The sequence below is a fragment of the Natrix helvetica genome, assembly GCF_964273705.1.
Source record: "Natrix helvetica genome assembly, chromosome: 13".
Lineage (NCBI taxonomy): Eukaryota > Metazoa > Chordata > Lepidosauria > Squamata > Natricidae > Natrix > Natrix helvetica.
The window spans coordinates 9,938,812-9,955,952 of record NC_138557.1 but is presented as its reverse complement, the minus strand read 5'-3'; the positions used below and the strand labels follow the sequence as shown (position 1 = coordinate 9,955,952).

The 17,141-nt window shown below is 44.5% G+C and overlaps 1 protein-coding gene across 1 annotated transcript in view; it reads left to right on the top strand.

Moving 5' to 3' along the window:
* Positions 1-2,232: 2,232 nt before the first annotated feature.
* NLRC3 (NLR family CARD domain containing 3) overlaps positions 2,233-17,141 on the top strand; it is a 30,636-nt gene continuing 15,727 nt past the window's right edge. Inside the window, 7 exon segments of the mRNA XM_081966082.1 lie at positions 2,233-2,285; positions 5,358-5,506; positions 7,432-7,916; positions 7,918-9,197; positions 12,655-12,741; positions 15,621-15,704; positions 16,702-16,785. Coding sequence (XP_081822208.1) covers positions 5,500-5,506; positions 7,432-7,916; positions 7,918-9,197; positions 12,655-12,741; positions 15,621-15,704; positions 16,702-16,785 — 2,027 coding nt within the window. The 5' untranslated portion in view covers positions 2,233-2,285; positions 5,358-5,499.

The window sequence follows — 17,141 nt, the reverse complement described above, 5'->3', positions numbered from 1 at the left end:
TTGACCTGCACGTGTCAAAACCACCAGAAATGCTCCTGCAAATATGAAATGGGTGTAAGCTGTGCCAAAATAATATTTTTTTAAAAAAATTGAGCAAGATCCCTTCAAAATGAATTAGGCGCTGCACTGATGATGTTACATATTTGGGTAATGAAACATCTGCAAGAAAACCAGCTCAGAGAGCATCAAGGATCCCAGAGTTCAGCCTTGAGTTACAAATATTCTCTCCTATTGGCACTGGTATATAAACAGAGAACAAACCCCTCTAGCACTGATGATGTTATCTAGTTGGAGAGTGAAATGTCTGTAGGAAAACCACCAATTTGATATTATTAATGGATGATAGATAAAAGGGAACAGAGGGCCCAATCTAACAATGTAAAATTCTTAATAAGGATAAGTGAAGATGAAGATGAATCGGTATAAAGATAGAAATCAGAAATGGGGAAAAGATTACTTTCTTAACTTGGGAACTATTCTAAAAATGGGTATAAAATAGCAGCAGAAGTTAGAAATCTAGATGTATAAACAAAGATGAAATAATTTGTGTAATTGAGTAAGGAACATTGAATAAGTAAGATAAGTGAACTGTATAATTATTTGGAAATTAATGGCTGCAGATCTGATGTTTACTTGATGTTTACAATGTTAGATATTATTAATAGATTATAGATCAAACCGAACAGAGGGCTTAATCAAATAACACAACATTTTCAGCAAGGATAAGGGAAGATGAAGATGAATAGGTATTGAGAATAATAGTCACAACTATTGTGTGTATAAGATTTACTACCTGCATCAGAGGTGGGTTGCTTCGCCCCCACCTCCACGCGCAAGCACGAGCAAACCAGTAGCACTGGGATTTACAACACACCTCTGATCTGTATTCAATAGTGATTGTTGATATTGTACCCAGTGGGTATACTATTATTGTGAATATAGAGATTTTATACATAACCAAGAAAATCATACCATAAAAATATATTTCAAAGAAGAAGAAAACCACCAATTCTGGAGAGCACTATAGAATGACAGAGTTGGAAGGGACCTTGGAGGTCTTCTAGTCCAACCCCCTGCCTAGGCAGGAAAGCCTACACCATTTCAGACAATTGGTTGTCCAACATCTTCTTAAAAACTTTCAGTGTTGGAGCATTCACAACTACTGGAGGCAACTTCTGTTCCACTGATTAATTGTTCTCACTGTCAGGAAATTTCTCCTTTGTTCTTGGTTGCTTCTCTCCTTGATTAGTTTCCATCCATTGCTTCTTATCCTGCCTTCAGGTGCTTTGGAGAATAGCTTGACTCCTTCTTTGTGGCAACCCCTGAGATATTGGAAGACTGCTATCACGTCACCCCTAATCCTTCTTTTCATCAGACTAGACATACCCAATTCCAGCAACTGTTCTTCATATGTTTTAGCCCCTAATCATCTTGGTTGCTCTTCTCTGCACTCTTTCTAGAGTCTCAACATCTTTTTTTACATCATGGGAACCCAAACTGGATGCAGTATTCCCTCCCCATTCAATTCCGAGCGACAAATATTCTCTGCTATCGGAATCCTAACTCTGTTTCAATTGATTGAACATTGATTTTTCACCTTAAAAAAGGTGGTTTCTCTTCTCTCTCTCTCTCTCTCTCTCTCTCTCTCTCTCTCTCTCTCTCTCTCTCTCTCTCTCTCTCTCTCTCTCTCTCTCTCTCTCCCCCTCCCTCCCTCCCTCCCTCCCTCCCTCCCTCCCTCCCTCTCTCTCTCTCTCTCTCTCTCTTTTGCCACAGTCTGGTAGCATCCACCAAGACAGCCTTGTGGTTCACTCTCTGTCACGTTGCTCCTTCGGTGGCCACCTCACTGCACCAGGTTGTCTTGTGGCCTATGCAACAAACAGGAAGGAAGATCGAATTAGACCCCGCAGCACAGGAAGAGACGAAGAGCAGCGAAACTCTGAACTGAACCAAAAATAAAAAAAACACCCAACAATCATTAAAAAAAGATAATGCAACGTTGCTTGAATCATGTCGGCAATTCAGTGAGAAGAAAAGCTGTCATTTGCAAACCCGAGTTAGCCTCATCGTAATTTTATTCTTGGACCGAGAACATCCCCAAAGAGACCTGGATCTACCTTTTATCATAAAAACTCTACGCCGTTGGAAACCGCTGATCCTGACAAGATATCTCCCGTTCAAAACCAGATCTTCTAAACAAGGAACTCGTATTCAAAAGTGAAGCGCTCAAAATACAGGTTGGATTTAAAATGAAAGTTTCAAGGAGTCCCAGAGGAACTTCAAGAAATGTAAGTATTTACAGAGAATAGGAAATTAAGTGTGTGTGCCTATATGTACCCGTAGTCCTCAATTTACAATGGTTCATTTAGCGACCGTTCCTAGTTACAACGGCACTGAAAAAAGTAGACCCTTTTTATGATCATTTTCACACTTAGGAGGGTTGCAGCATCCCCATTAATCATGGGATCGAAATGCAGGAGGTTGGCATCTGTCTCGTATTAATGACGGTTGCAACATCCCAGGGGTCATAGTCTCCTTTTGCGACCTTCTGACAAGCCAAGTCAATGGGGAAGCCAGACCTGGTTACTAACTTAACAACTGCAGTGTTTTTCACTTAACAACTGTTGCCAGGAATGGTGGTAAAATGAGGCAAAATTCACTTAATGAGCGTCTCACTTAACAACAGAAATTTTGGGGTCAATCGTGGTCGTAACCTGTATTTTGAAGATGGGTTTTTAAAGAAAAGAACAGGAGAAAGCAAGAGCTATTTTAAATTTGTTTGCCGATAAGGTAGCCAAAAGTCACAAGAAGACACAAGCTACGCCTGACAACGGTGTAGCCAAGATTTGGCCTCTTCCTTCAAAGCTTAAAACTGTCGTGCGTCTTCTGACGGCAGTCACATCATAGCATCTTGTGGCCACTGATGTGCAGGTGGGACCCATGGGATGTGCAACCAGGGAGGGACGCTTTTGTTTGGTTTTGAATTTAATACAACAGCAAGGGAAATGGCTGAAAGACATTTGCCAGGAAACCTTCGTGGCTTTGACTCAGCACCACAAGAATCAAATTCTGGGGAAGCCTCACAAAATGGAGAACGAGAATCGGCAACGGTGTTTATGATACAAAATGCACATTCGTTTTGGTTTTGGGAGATCTGAGTCCTGTCCTGCCACCATTTGGGTTGCCGGGCAGAGCTTTTCAGCGGAGGAGTTTTTGTTTTTATTTATTTTCCCCCCCCTGAAGAGATGGGATTATCTGAGTCATCTTCCTTTTGCAGACGTGGGTTTTTTTCTCCCCCTCTTTCGTAGGAAAGTTTAATCCTACACATTCAGGCCATTTTTCAAGACGATAGTAAAACATCAGCAGAGGAGAGATGCAGAAAAGAGGGAAATTGCAACAAAATGAACAGAGAGAAACAATACAATACAATACAATACAATACAATACAATACAATACAATACAATACAATACAATAGTAGAGTTGGAAGGGACCTTGGAGGTCTTCTAGTCCAACCCCCTGCCTAGGCAGGAAACCCTATACCATTTCAGACAAATGGCTATCCAACATCTTCTTAAAAGCTTCCAGTGTTGGGGCATTCACAACTTTTGGAGGCAAGCTGTTCCACTGATTAATTGTTCTAACTGTCAGGAAGTTGCTCCTCAGTTCTAAGTTGCTTCTCTCCTTGATTAGTTTCCACCCATTGCTTCTTGTTCCACCCTCAGGTGCCTTGGAGAATAGCTTGACTCCCTCTTCTTTGTGGCAACCCCTGAGATATTGGAAGACAGCTATCATGTCTCCCCTAGTCCTTCTTTCTCTTAAGCTAGACATCCGTTCTTCATATGTTTTAGTCTCCAGTCCCCTAAATACAACAGCTCATTCTTCTTTTCCCTTTCACTCTCCTGAGCCACTAGTGACTCAAGCATTTTGCTTTGCTTGAAATATTGGAGATTCCAAGAGGCAACTGGACTTTCCCTGTTTTTTCTTTGAAGACAGTTCACTTCTCATCCAAGAAGCTTCTTCAGCTTTAACAAGAAAGGGAGGAATGGAAGGATTTATTCTCCTTGCAAACAGCTGGTGATTTGCATCCTTTTAGAGCAGTATTTCTCAAGCTTGGCAACTTGAAGATGTCCGGACTTCAACTCTCAGAATTCCCCAGCCAGCATTCGCTGGCTGGGGAATTCTAGGAGTTGAAGTCCAGACATCTTCAAGTTGCCAAGCTTGAGAAATACTGTTTTAGAGAGTCCTTGAAGCACTTGGAGGTTTATCTGTGTCCTGAGTTAGTGCTCCTGGTTCTTCATCTGGACGTAAGTCCAGATGAAAGGGAAATGGCCTGAAAGCTATCCTTTACTAGAGATGGTAAATGTGAGTTTAGGAGACAGGGAAGGAGTGAAGAGTGGAAATTGGTACGAAACAATGGGAGGTGATTAGAAAAGCAAGTAAGGCCAACGGAAGGAAAAATGAAAGGCGTATTCCAGCCAATTCTGCTCAGTGGAGCATTTTGCCAATTTATTGTCCAACGGTGTAATGATTTAAAACAATCCAACTTCTCAACATAGGCATCCCAGAACTAAGCAACGCAATGAGGATGTTGCATCAGCAATTGCTGAGCATTAGGTTTCTGGACAAGACTGTTTTAGTATGAAGATGACAATCCTGAGTATTTGTCCATCTCCTGAGTAAGGCCCAGAGGTAGCTGACATACATACTCTTGTCTTTGTTCCTGGAGGCAACCTTGATAGATAAAGATGGGGAGTTGGGATTGATCAAGTCCTTTTGTTCTCTCAATGTATTGACTTCTCCCATAAGGTGCCACCCAGGTGATAAATTTGGGTGCTGCTATTAGGACAACAGTAGGACATACAACAATAGAAATGTTGTTGTTAGTCGCAAAGTCATGTCCAACCCATCGCGACCCCATGGACAACGTTCCTCCAGGCCTTCCTGTCATCTACCATCCTCTGGAGTCCATTTAAGCTCACGCTGCCTGCTTCGGTGTCTCCATCCAGCCACCTCATTCTCTATCGTCCCCTTCTTCTTTTGCCCTCCATCTTTCCCAGCATGAGGCTCTTCTCCAAGGAGTCCTTCCTTCTCATTAGGTGGCCAAAGTCTTTGAGTTTCCTCTTCAGGATCTGGCCTTCTATAAAGAGTCTTCAGGGTTGATCTCCTCTAGGACTGACCAGTTGGATCACCTTGCAGTCCAAGGGATTCGCAGTTGTCTTCTCCAGCACCAGAGTTCAAAGGCCTCCATTCTTTGGCGCGCAGCCTTTATAAAAATAGAGAGGAGAAATGGTGATGTATTGAAAAGGTTGATTGTTTTCCTTCCTGCCTTAGCAATAATCTTTTTTTTTCCTCCTTCAGAATCATGGATAAAGTAAGACTTTCCAGTAAGACTTCCCATAGGATGCATCAAGGAGACAGTTTTGAAGGGTGAACATGGTGGAATTTGTCTGCTACATGCAGTCAATGCTCTATTGCAGCTAATGATCCCAGCAAACCCCTGATGGATGGTGAGTAGATAGGCTTACCAGGGGACGCAGTCTTGCTCGATTTTATTACAGTTGGGTGCACATTCAGCCAGATGTTTAGGCTGGATTTGGCATTTTTGCCCAATTGTTGAGTTTTCCCCCAAAGATCTGGGATAGGCAGATGTTTTTGATGGTGTTAAAGGTATCCTCGCAGGACGTGATCTGTTCCAGATAAAGCTGCCTTTTGTAATTGACTAACAGGATTTTGTCAATTGCAAAAAAAACAGCTTGGAATCCTCCTCCTCTTCTTCTTCCTCCTCCTCCTCTCCTCCTCCTCCTCCACTTCTTCTTCTCCTTCTCCTTCGCTTTCTCCTCCTCCTCCTCCTCTTCTCCTCCTCCTCCTCCTCCTCCTCCTCCTCCTCCTCCTCCTCCTCCTCCTCCTCCTCCTCCTCCTTCTTCTTCTTCTTCTTCTTCTTCTTCTTCTTCTTCTTCTTCTTCTTCTTCTTCTTCTTCTTCTTCTTCTTCTTCTTCTTCTTCTTCTTCTTCTTCTTCTTCTTCTTCTTCCTTCTCCTCCTCCTCCTCCTCCTCCTCCTCCTCCTCCTCCTCCTCCTCCTTCTCCTTCTCCTTCTCCTTTTCTCCTCCTCCTCCCCCTGTTATGAAAAATACTTTTGTATATGAGTCATCTGAACAGTTTTCATCTAAACAACTTTTAGCAAAAAAGAAGAAAAACACTTTACTTTATGGACCACATTTCTTTCAAGATGCTTCAACCACTCCTGGCCTTGTATGGATATTGGTTTAGGGTTTTTCCCCATATGGGAGATTCTAAATATATAAAGAAGAAATAACCAGAACTTTCATTTCCCTTTGAAGCCAACACTGACTGATACAATTGTCTTCAGTCCCTTCAGTTCAGAATTTTGGAGGGGATTACTATTACACTTGGGACACGGTGGCTCAGTGGCTGAGACACTGAGCTTGTTGATCAGAAAGTCAGCAGTTTGGTGGTTCAAATCCCTAATGCTGCGTAATGGAGTGAGCTCCCATACTTGTCCCAGCTTCTGCCAACCTAGCAGTTCGAAAGCACATAAAAAATGCAAGTAGAAAAATAGGGATGACCTTTGGTGGGAAGGTAACAGCGTTCCATGCGCCTTCGGTGTTGAGTCATGCCGGCCACATGACCACCGAGACGTCTACGGACAGCGCTGGCTCTTCGGCTTTGAAACGGAGATGAGCACGGCCCCCTAGAGTTGGGAACGACTAGCACATATGTGCAAGGGGAACCTTTACCTTTAACCTTACTATTACACCTTTCAAAGCCTTAAATATCAAGTGACTTACTCTATATCTTTCAGTGCTGAGCATCATGCTATTTGATCCGTGAAAAAGAAGGAATGTATTTAGAAGAGAGCACTCTCCTTGAGCCTTATTGAATTATAGCAGTTATGGCAAATATTTTCTGTTCCGAGTGCCCAAATCAGAAAAATGCTTGCATGCTTGTGCATATGCGTGCACCAAAGCACCAGATCCTTGAAGACCAGCTGGCCGCTGCACGCATGCCTGTTTCTTGGCCATTTTTTGGGCCTGGAAACATCTGGGGAAATGGCCCAGAAAACAGCATGAAAGAGGCCTGAAAACAGCCCAGAAAATGCCAGGAAAATGCTCCAAAAACAGCCTGAAAAAAACCTGTTTTGGGGGCATTCTTTGGGCCATTTTCATACCATTTTCCGACCAGCTGCCCGGTGTTCATATGCGCCCTGAAAACCAGAAGAGCAGTGTGTCCACAGAGAGGGCTCTGCGTGCCACCTCTGGCAGGTGTGCCATACTTTCTTCATCATGGAACTATAGTGAAGGTCTTCAACTATAGGGAAGGTCATCTGTGGCCAATTAGACAACTACTCCAATTCCTGACATGACATTCCTGAACCTCTGGTCATTTGGTCATCTTCTTCTTTCTTTCTTCGCAGAACCAATGGTCCAAAGGCACATTGAGGGTCTTCAGACCTGGTGTGGCGCTAACCCAGAACTTATCCCTTTGGAGAGGTTGACCGATCTCCTCCTCGTGGAAGGGCTGAGCGATCTCCAGCAGAAGCAACACGATTTCATCCAGATCGAAACCACCAACGGCTTGAGGAACATCTCCAAAAAGATCCCCCTGGAGAAGCTCTTCCTGCCTCTCTCCAAGCTCAGCAGGCCTCCACGGGTCTCGGTGACAATTGGTGTGGCGGGGATCGGCAAGAGCACCTTGGTCAAATTTTTTGTCCACGCTTGGGCCAAGAGAGAGATAAGCAAAAAGTTCGTGTTTGTTTTGCCTCTCACTTTTCGGGAACTAAACGCTTACGAAAAGCTCTCGGCCGAGAAGCTGGTCAGGCTGGCAGCCCCCCACTTAATGGACCTCAGCTTTCTTCCCATGAGCAGTGCCAGAGTCCTTTTGATCCTGGATGGACTAGATGTTGATCCTGGATGGACTAGATGAATTCAAGACCCTCCTGGATTTTTCCAACGCAACGGTTTGCAAGGACCCCCAGAAGGAGATCCAAGTGGACAACCTTCTCACCAACATCATCCGAGGCCACCTGCTGCAAAAGATGTCCATCTGGATTACTTCCCGGCCAACGGCAACCAGCCAAATCCCAGGGGGTCTGGTGGACCGGTTGACCGAGGTGCAAGGTTTCGGAGAGACTGAAATCAAAAACTATTTAGGTCACATGTTCGGCGAAAACCAAAGCTTAGCAGACGGTGTGATGCAACATCTCAAGGGCAACCGGTCCTTGTACGCCCTCTGCACCGTGCCAGCGTTTTGCTGCATCTGTGGCTCGTCGATGGGCTATTTCCTAACGAGTGCAGCTGATCGGACTCCGGAAACTTCAGCCGTCCCTAAGACGTTGTCAGAAATCTATTCCTATTACTTTAAAATATTGCTGTGCAGTGATTGGCAAGGGAAACAGAAGGAAGTCCTCCGGATTGAACCAATGGTGAACAATGGCAAGAAAATAATGAATGGCCTGGGGCGATTGGCCTTCTACAGTCTGATCAAGAGGAAGTACATGTTTGTTGAGCAGGACATGAAAGCTTATGGAGTTGACCTCTCTTCCCTTCACTTCAGCTTATCCAGTAGGATCCTGCTTAAGGAAGAGACCCCGTTTTCTAGCATCTACTATTTCTCTCACTTAACGTTTCAGGAATATCTCGCGGCTACGTATTATTATTCCGTGGCCAAGCGCGCCCTCTTCGATCTCTTCGTTGAAAGTGGCATGTCTTGGCCCAAGCTGGGCTTTGTCAACCACGTTAAAAACGCCATCCAGAGATCCTTACAATCCGAGGATGGGCACCTGGACGTTTTTATGCGCTTCCTCGTTGGTCTCCTTTCCTCGCCGGTAAACAAAGTCTTGTCCGATTGGTTCCTGGTGAGGGACGAACACCACGGCTACCAGAGTCATGTGGTGGGCCTTTTCCAGAATATTCTGGCCGTGGACCAAGTTGTTTCCTGCAGGACTGTGAACCTCGTGCGGTGCTTACACGAGCTTCAACACACAGAGGTGGCTGCCAACATTGAGGAGGCCATGAAAACCGAGAGCTTAGCTGGAATGTTGACCCCAATGAATTGCTCTGCCTTGGCTTACGTTCTCCAGACATCAGAGGCCTGCGTGGAAGAAGCCAATCTCTCCAATTGTCTCACTCATCACATCTTGCAAAGTCTTCTCTCCCAGCTTCTTTACTGTTGCAGTCTCAGGTAAGTCTTATCCAGGGTTTGAAATTTATTTATTTATTTATTTATTGGATTTCTAGACCGCCCCCTCTCCCAAGAAGGGACTCGGGGTGGTGTACATCAATATGAGACGAGGCTCAGCAGAACTTGATTATTTAGACAGTTATTAGAAATCAGGGGTGGGATTCTGCCAGTTCAGACTGGTTCGGGCAAATCGGTAGCTCCGAAGATCCACTGGGAGCGAACCGGTTTGCTCCCATGAGCAAGTGGGCTCGCCCATCTGCCCGCCTGCCTCTGCACTTTACCTACCTTTATCTTCTCAGCTGTCTAGGGATGTGGCGGCTCAGGGGCTAAGACACTGAGCTTGTCGATCAGAAAGGTCGGCAGATCGGCGGTTCGAACCCCTAGCGCCGCGTAACGGAGTGAGCTCCCGTTACTTGCCTCAGCTTCGGCCAACCTAGCAGTTCGAAAGCACTTAAACAATGCAAGTAGAAAAATAGGGACCACCTTTGGTGGGAAGGGAACAGCGTTCCATGCTCCTTCAGCGTTTAGTCATGCCAGCCACATGACCACGGAGACGTCTTCGGACAGCGCTGGCTCTTCTGCTTTGAAATGGAGATGAGCACCACCCCCTAGAGTCGGGAACGACTAGCACATATGTACAAGGGGAACCTTTTACATATCTTCTGATCTGAGTTGCAAGGCAGAGTAGATTGCCACGCCTCCGCTGTTTTCTTTCCCAAGCAGTAATCCAGAAGTTAAGTCTTCTCTACACTGTGCATGCAAAGCGCATACTCAGTGAACCGGTTGTTAAGCCAGTAGGATCCCAGCCCTGTATATAAGATGCACATCCTGTCTTTCATTCAGGAGTCCATGATGGTTGCACAAAGTTCTACCCCCTCGTATTTTCTCCCACAACAGAAACCTGTCAGCGTTCCAAATATCATCCAGAATTAAATCAGAGTTCAAGGCATAGCTTTCATCAAAGTTCCAATTTAATAAGAGAGACGTCTTGGCACAAACTGTGGAAACCCGAATCTGAAAGCTTCCTGGGTTTCCACAGTTTGTACCAACATGTCTCTCTTATTAAATTGGAACTTTGATGAAAGCTATGCCTTGAACTCTGATTTAATTCTGGATGATATTTGGAACGCTGACATTAACCCGAATCTGAAAGCTTCCTGGGTTTCCACCCAGTTGAAAGTTCAAGACCTTGCCCCCACACCCACAAGTCCATCACATGGTCCAATCTTCCTCTGCCACGCTGGCATTTTCACCTGTCTAATTCCGGTCAGGTGCAGAGGTGCGGAGACAAAAGATGACCTTGGGCTTCTAGAAAGGAATGTTTTATTTTGACAGCAACACATTCTGCTCCTTACTATTCCCCCCTCCCTATTCCCCACTAATGGAACAGCATAGTCAAATAATAGAAAGTGTGGCTGGCCAAAGATCCTAAAAGGAATATGACTGGAGGCCTGACAGAACCTTCACCACAACACCATTACACCTCTTGGGTTGAGAGGGTGGAAATGGCCCAACATCCCCCATGGATCTTCCACGGTTGGGATGAATTAGAACTTGGACCTCCCCTCTTCTCATTCAGTACTTTACCCCCTTCCCCATATCACTGTCAGTGTTCCAAGTGATGCATCCAATTGAAAGCAGAACTCCGAGGCAAGGAAATTCTTCAAAGAACAATTTATTGGATACATCATTTTGGCGCAACCGTGAAAACCGCCTCTGAAGGTTCCCACGGTTTTCACCCAATTCAAAAGTGAAAGTTTCCCCTCCCCCCCCAAGTCCTCAGTCACATGGTTCAATAGAAGTGCTGGCCGGTTGCTTGGATATTTTGCTCCTCCTCTCCCCAGCCACCTGTTGGAATGACCTTGGTTCCCACAGGAAAACCTTTTGCTTTGACTGCAAAGCCCCAGTTAACGGTTTCCCTCCCCCTCCCATCTAAGGGCAACCCTGAAGCCACAAAGATGGCCCCCATCTGGGTTCGTTTCAGGGCTGACAGCTTCTTGGATTGTTTCTGGGAATTCCTATAGCTCAGGTCCAAAAGGTGCTTTTTTTTTTTCAAAAAGAGAACTGGATTGGCTTGGATTTCTTTTTCCCCTTGAAAACATTTCACTTCTCACCCAAGAAACTGCTTCGGTTTTTTATTCCAGAAGTAGCTTCCTGTATAAGAAGTGAAACATTTTCAGATTAAAAAAACAAGAAAGTCTAGTTACCTTTTTTGGGGGGGGGATATTTGGGACAACCATGACCTGGATGATGGAGAATCTCTGTAGACATCTGGCTGAAGACAACTAGAATGTCAGTCCCCCTGCTCTGTCCATTCTTCATCTTCCTTTTCAAACCAACAATTCAAGATAGGTTCAAGACAGATTATCACCTAGGTTCACACCAGTGGTGGGATTCAAAGTTGATTACTATCGGTTCTGTGGCCATTGTGTGGCATTCATGGCTTGATGGGCATGCCAGGGGAAGGATACTGCGAAATCTCCATTCTTACCTCACTCCTGGGGAAGGATACTGCAGAATCCCCATTCCCTCCCCACTCCTGGGGAAGGATACTGCAAAATCTCCATTCTTACTCCACTCCAGGGGAAGGATACTGCAAAATCTCCATTCCCTCCCTACTCCAGGGGAAGGATACTGCAAAATCTCCATTCTTACCCCACTCCTGGGGAAGGATACTGCAAAATCTCCATTCCCTCCCTACTCCAAGGGAAGGATACTGCAAAATCTCAATTCCTACCCTACTCCAGGGGAAGGATACTGCAAAATCTCCATTCCCTCCCTACTCCAGGGGAAGGATACTGCAAAATCTCAATTCCTACCCTACTCCAGGGGAAGGATACTGCAAAATCTCCATTCCCTCCCTATTCCAGGGGAAGGATACTGCAAAATCTCCATTCCCTCCCTACTCCAGGGGAAGGATACTGCAAAATCTCCATTCCCTCCCCACTCCAGGGCAAGGATACTGCAAAATCTCCATTCTTACCCCACTCCAGGGCAAGGATACTGCAAAATCTCCATTCCCTCCCTACTCCAGGGGAAGGATACTGCAAAATCTCAATTTCTACCCTACTCCAGGGGAAGGATACTGCAAAATCTCCATTCCCTCCCCACTCCAGGGGAAGGATACTGTAAAATCCCCATTCCCTCCCGATCAGCTGGGACTCGGGAGGCAGAGAATAGAGGGGGGAGGCAGCCAGAGGTGGTATTTACCTGTTCTCCAAACTACTCAAAATTTCCGCTACCGGTTCTCCAGAACTGGTCAGAATCTGCTGAGTACCACCTCTGTCTCACACCCACCCAGCCCCCCTTGGGTCAAATGTTCTCACAGCCACTGGGAACATTCCACCATTTCTCCATCCACGCTCAAATAACCCACCCATTTCTTTCTTCTCCCCAACTTGGATTAATGGAAAATGCTTTGGTCCCCCACCCCCTTTTTTTTCCTCTCCCTGCCAAGGTTGGATTGCAACCAGTTGAAAGACAGTGCCATGGACCTTCTCAGCAGCGTGCTGAGCGGTAAAGACTGTCAGATTCAAAGAATCAGGTATTTCTCATTGAGAGGACAATTTTCTCTCTGTCTCCCTCTCTCTTTCTCCTTCTCCCTTCTTTTTCTCTTTCTCTTTCACTCTCTCTCTCTCTTTCTCATTCTTTCTCTTCCTTTCTCTTTCTCCCCCCCTGCTCCCTTCTTCTTCTTCTTTTTCTTTCTCTCTCGCTCCCTTTTTCTTTCTCTCTCTTTCTTTCTCTTCCTTTCTCCTTCTCCTCCCTTCTCCTTTCTCTCTCTCTCTTTCTCATTCTTTCTCTTCCTTTCCCTTTTCTCTTTCTCTCTTTCTCTCTCTCTCATTCTCTCTCTTCTTTTTCTCTTATTCTTTCTTTCTCTCTCTCTCTCTTTCTCATTCTTTCTCTTCTGTTCTCTTTCTCTTTCTCTCGCTCTCATTCGCTCTCTCCTTTTTCTCTTTCTCTTTCTTTCTCTCTCTCTTTCTCTTTCTTTCTCTTCCTTTCTCCTTCTCTTCCTTTTCTCTTTCTCTCTTTCTCTTTCTCTCTCTCTTTCTCATCCTTTCTTTCCCCCTCTCTCTCATTCTTTCTCTTTCTCCTTCTGCTCCCTTCTTTTCCGTTCCCTCTCATTCTCTTTTCTTTCTCTCTCTCATTCTTTCTCTTCCTTTCTCCTTCTCCTCCCTTCTCCTTTTCTTTCTCTCTCTCTCTCTTCCTCTTTCTTTTTCTCCTCCCTTCTTTTTCTCTTTCTCTCTCTCTCTCTCTCTCTCTCTCTCATCCTTTCTTCCCCCCCCCCCCTCTCATTCTCTTTACAGATTGAACATGGGCATTTTATATTTCTGTTTCCATTCTTGGAAATTATTAGCAGCTGTCAGAATTATCCCCTACGTGGGGAAGAAATTATCCTTGTTTTGGGATGAAAAAATCATAGTATCACCCCCATTTCTGGCAATAAGACTGCAACCTCATAACAGAGACGGAGGAGATGGATCATTTCCTGCTTCTCCTTCCTTGGTCTTTCAAAGATCCTATCTCTGTTGATTTCTAGCAGTGTCAAATTGAGACAGGACACATTTTTTTTTTGCGGCTGTCACTTTTCTTGATGTCCCAAGGCTTTTATGACTTGTAAGACAATAAGGAACAAATATTTAATAAAGCAATTTCCTTATGATTAATGACTATTGGTATCTCCTCTGACATGATCATTTGAAGGAGAAGACTACATTTTTAGGAATAATTTCTTATAGATGGGACGGAGCGATGGGGGATCGAAAATGACTTGCAAACGTTGCAGTCGCCTCAACTGAGCGCGACATTCTTTTAGATGGCGTGGGAAGAAATATCCAACTGTTTCCATTTCAAGCCAGGGGTGGGGGGTGGGAAGGCCCTGGAGACAAAACGGAGGCTGCAAGATGATTGGAAATAGGGTCCATTTATTGATGAAACAGATTCTGGGCAGCCGACCACATGGAGTTGAGAGTGGGAGGGGTTTGATACCTTCTCTTGGCCTTTGCACTTGAGCTTCCTGTTCCTGTGCAAGAACAAGTATTCTATTGGGTGTTGTCAGACTCCCATGGGGCCATGCAGGGGTTATGTAGAGGTCATAGCGGACTCTATAGGCAAAGTACAAAGCCGAGGTGCTTTTGTCTGAGCTAAGTTTGGTTGACGTTTCTGAGGGTGATGCAATGACTGAAATACCCTTTGCAGATTGCGCAAGGTAGTGAGCTCTATATCGTCTGCTAAATGGTAGGGGGCTAAATGCTATTATGCCCTGAAGGGGCTGTGGCTGAAGGTCTTTTGTCTTATAGATAGGCTGGCCCAGTCTTTCTTAATGGGCATAAAATATCTGCTTGGGGGGCAGGGGGAGGATAACCATTTGTCTGAAGTGGTGTAGGGTTTCCTGCCTAAGCAGGGGGTTGGGATGGAAGACCTCCAAGGGCCCTTCCTACTCTGCCTTCCGTATCATTCTATTCTATCAACTTTCCTCTTGCATTTCTTCTTTTCTTTTTTGCGTTAACTATAAAAGGGAATTTAAGCTAAGAATCGGGGTTCCCTCTTTGCATGAGAGGAATCCCTTTTGTCTGAATATTCTGACAAATTGTAATAAAATGATCTTCCTGCCCTGATTTGTCTCATTGGAAAATATGCATGCCTAGGCACCAGCCTAAAAGGCTCTATTTGGTCTTTATTAGTGAACTTGTGTGTGTGTGTGTGTGTGTGTGTGTGTGTGTGTGTGTGTTGTATTTGTGCTGATAAATAAATAAAGGGAGACTAGTATAGATCTATTTCAAGCTATTCAGCTGTCATCAGCTAGCCATACCCTTACTGGGATTCGAACCTGGTATTCGAATCCCAGTAAGGGTATGGCTAGCTGATGAGAGCTAAATAGCTTGAAATAGATCTATAGTAGTCTCCCTTTATTTATTTATCAGCACAAATACAACACAAACATAGCAAAGGCAACATTAAAAATAAAAATATGATTTTCTGCCTGGATGGTCTTCTGTAGGGAGCCGAAGGACAGAAAGGGGGAGTAGTGAGCTCCCTCCCATATTTGGGTATACCGGGGGTTGTAACTTATACCAGGGGTTGTAACATATATAGATGATAGATAGATAGATAGATAGATAGATAGATAGATAGATAGATAGATAGATAGATAGATAGATAGATAGATAGATAGATAGATAGATAGATGATAGAGAGATAGAGATAGAGATAGAGATAGATAGATAGATAGATAGATAGATAGATAGATAGATAGATAGATAGATAGATAGATAGATGATAGATGATAGATAGATAGATAGATAGATAGATAGATGATAGATATACACTCATATACATACATACATACATACATACATACATACATACATACATACATACATATAATACCTTTAACTATTTTTTAAATTACTTATTTTTTCACAGCTTAGCAGAAAACCAGATTGGTACCAAAGGAGCCAAAGCTCTGGCTAAATCCCTGATGGTCAACAGGAGCCTATTAGCTCTGGAGTAAGTATTTGGTGGGATTAAAAAACATTGTGGTGCTATGAGAGGGGTTGGCAACTGGCTGCCATTGAATTGAGCCTGCCCCAACAGAGAAACCTCTATCTGTGAAGTTCCCAAAAGATGACCTAATTAATTTACGAGCCTCGAGGCAAAGTTTAAAAGAAATCCATTCATTTATTAGGATCAACATTTTGGCATGTTCTTCTGCAGAGCCGAAACTGACTTCTGCTTATTTGCTTTTCAACTTTACCTCTTTTTCCCCTCCCTTCTGTCTGTGTCATAAATCACATTCACCAACAAGGTGCTATGGCACGTTATGAACATGCGCATTTCACACGCCAGCCGTAGGAATATGAGACTTGACTCTGGCCAAAGGGATGCATGGAATTATCCTCCCTTTTCCTATGTCAACAATAGTAGTCATGGAAATGCTTTACAAGTTGACATCCGGCTCCCCTCACTTCCCGAAAACAATCTGTGTGAAACAAAACAATTTGAGTACAGGTGTATAACTTAGGGATGCACCCCCCCCCCCAAGCTTGCTTGGATTTTCTGCATGGAATTTTGCTATAAGGCGATCAGCCTGGATATTTCTAAAAGTTGACACTATCATCATCATCTTCTTTTAATGACCCCAGACCTCATAATCCTTTGCCTTGGGGCAGAATCTGGGCAACTGAATGAAGCTGAGTGTTTACTGGCTGGATGCCTTTCCTGTCGCCAATGCGGAGTTTCATTCAGCAAATATGTTCTCATTGTGCCCAGAGAGAGAGAGAAATATCTGCCTCTACCTAGGATCGAATTCACAGCCCCCCACCCTGATTTTGAGGGGAGAGCTCCACCTCTAGGCCGCTGCACCACTCAACAGGGAAACCTCTATCCCTGCTTAATATTTGTCGTATTTTTATAAAGCATTTTAAAAATCCTGCTTCCAAGATGATAGCAGAGTCCGGAGTTGATCAGTGTGCGCTGCTAATTTCCCTCTCTTTCCTTCTGTTAGTCTTCGGAGCAACGTCATCGGGCCCAACGGAGCGAAGGCGCTGGCTGACTCCTTGAAAAACAACCAACACTTGCTTTCCCTAAAGTAAGGAGAACTCCTATTTCCTTGGCCCTCAAGCCTTGAGTAGGCAGTCCTCAACATATGACCACATAATTTCCATTGCCAATCAAGGCGGATGTTAAATGAGGATGCCCAATTTTTATTTTTTTGTGCCACGGTTGTTGTGAATCCTTCAGTTGTTAAGTGAAATCCAACTTGCTCCCTTGACTTTGCTGGTCGGAAGCTGCGGGCTGGGAAGGTCCCAAATGACGTGAGCCCAGGAGGATGTGGCAACCGTCAAAAATAGAGGCTGGCTGTCCGGTTTGATCGGAGGACCATGGGGATGCTATAGCAATAGCTCTTAGACTTATATACCGCTTCACAGTGCTTTACAGCCCCCT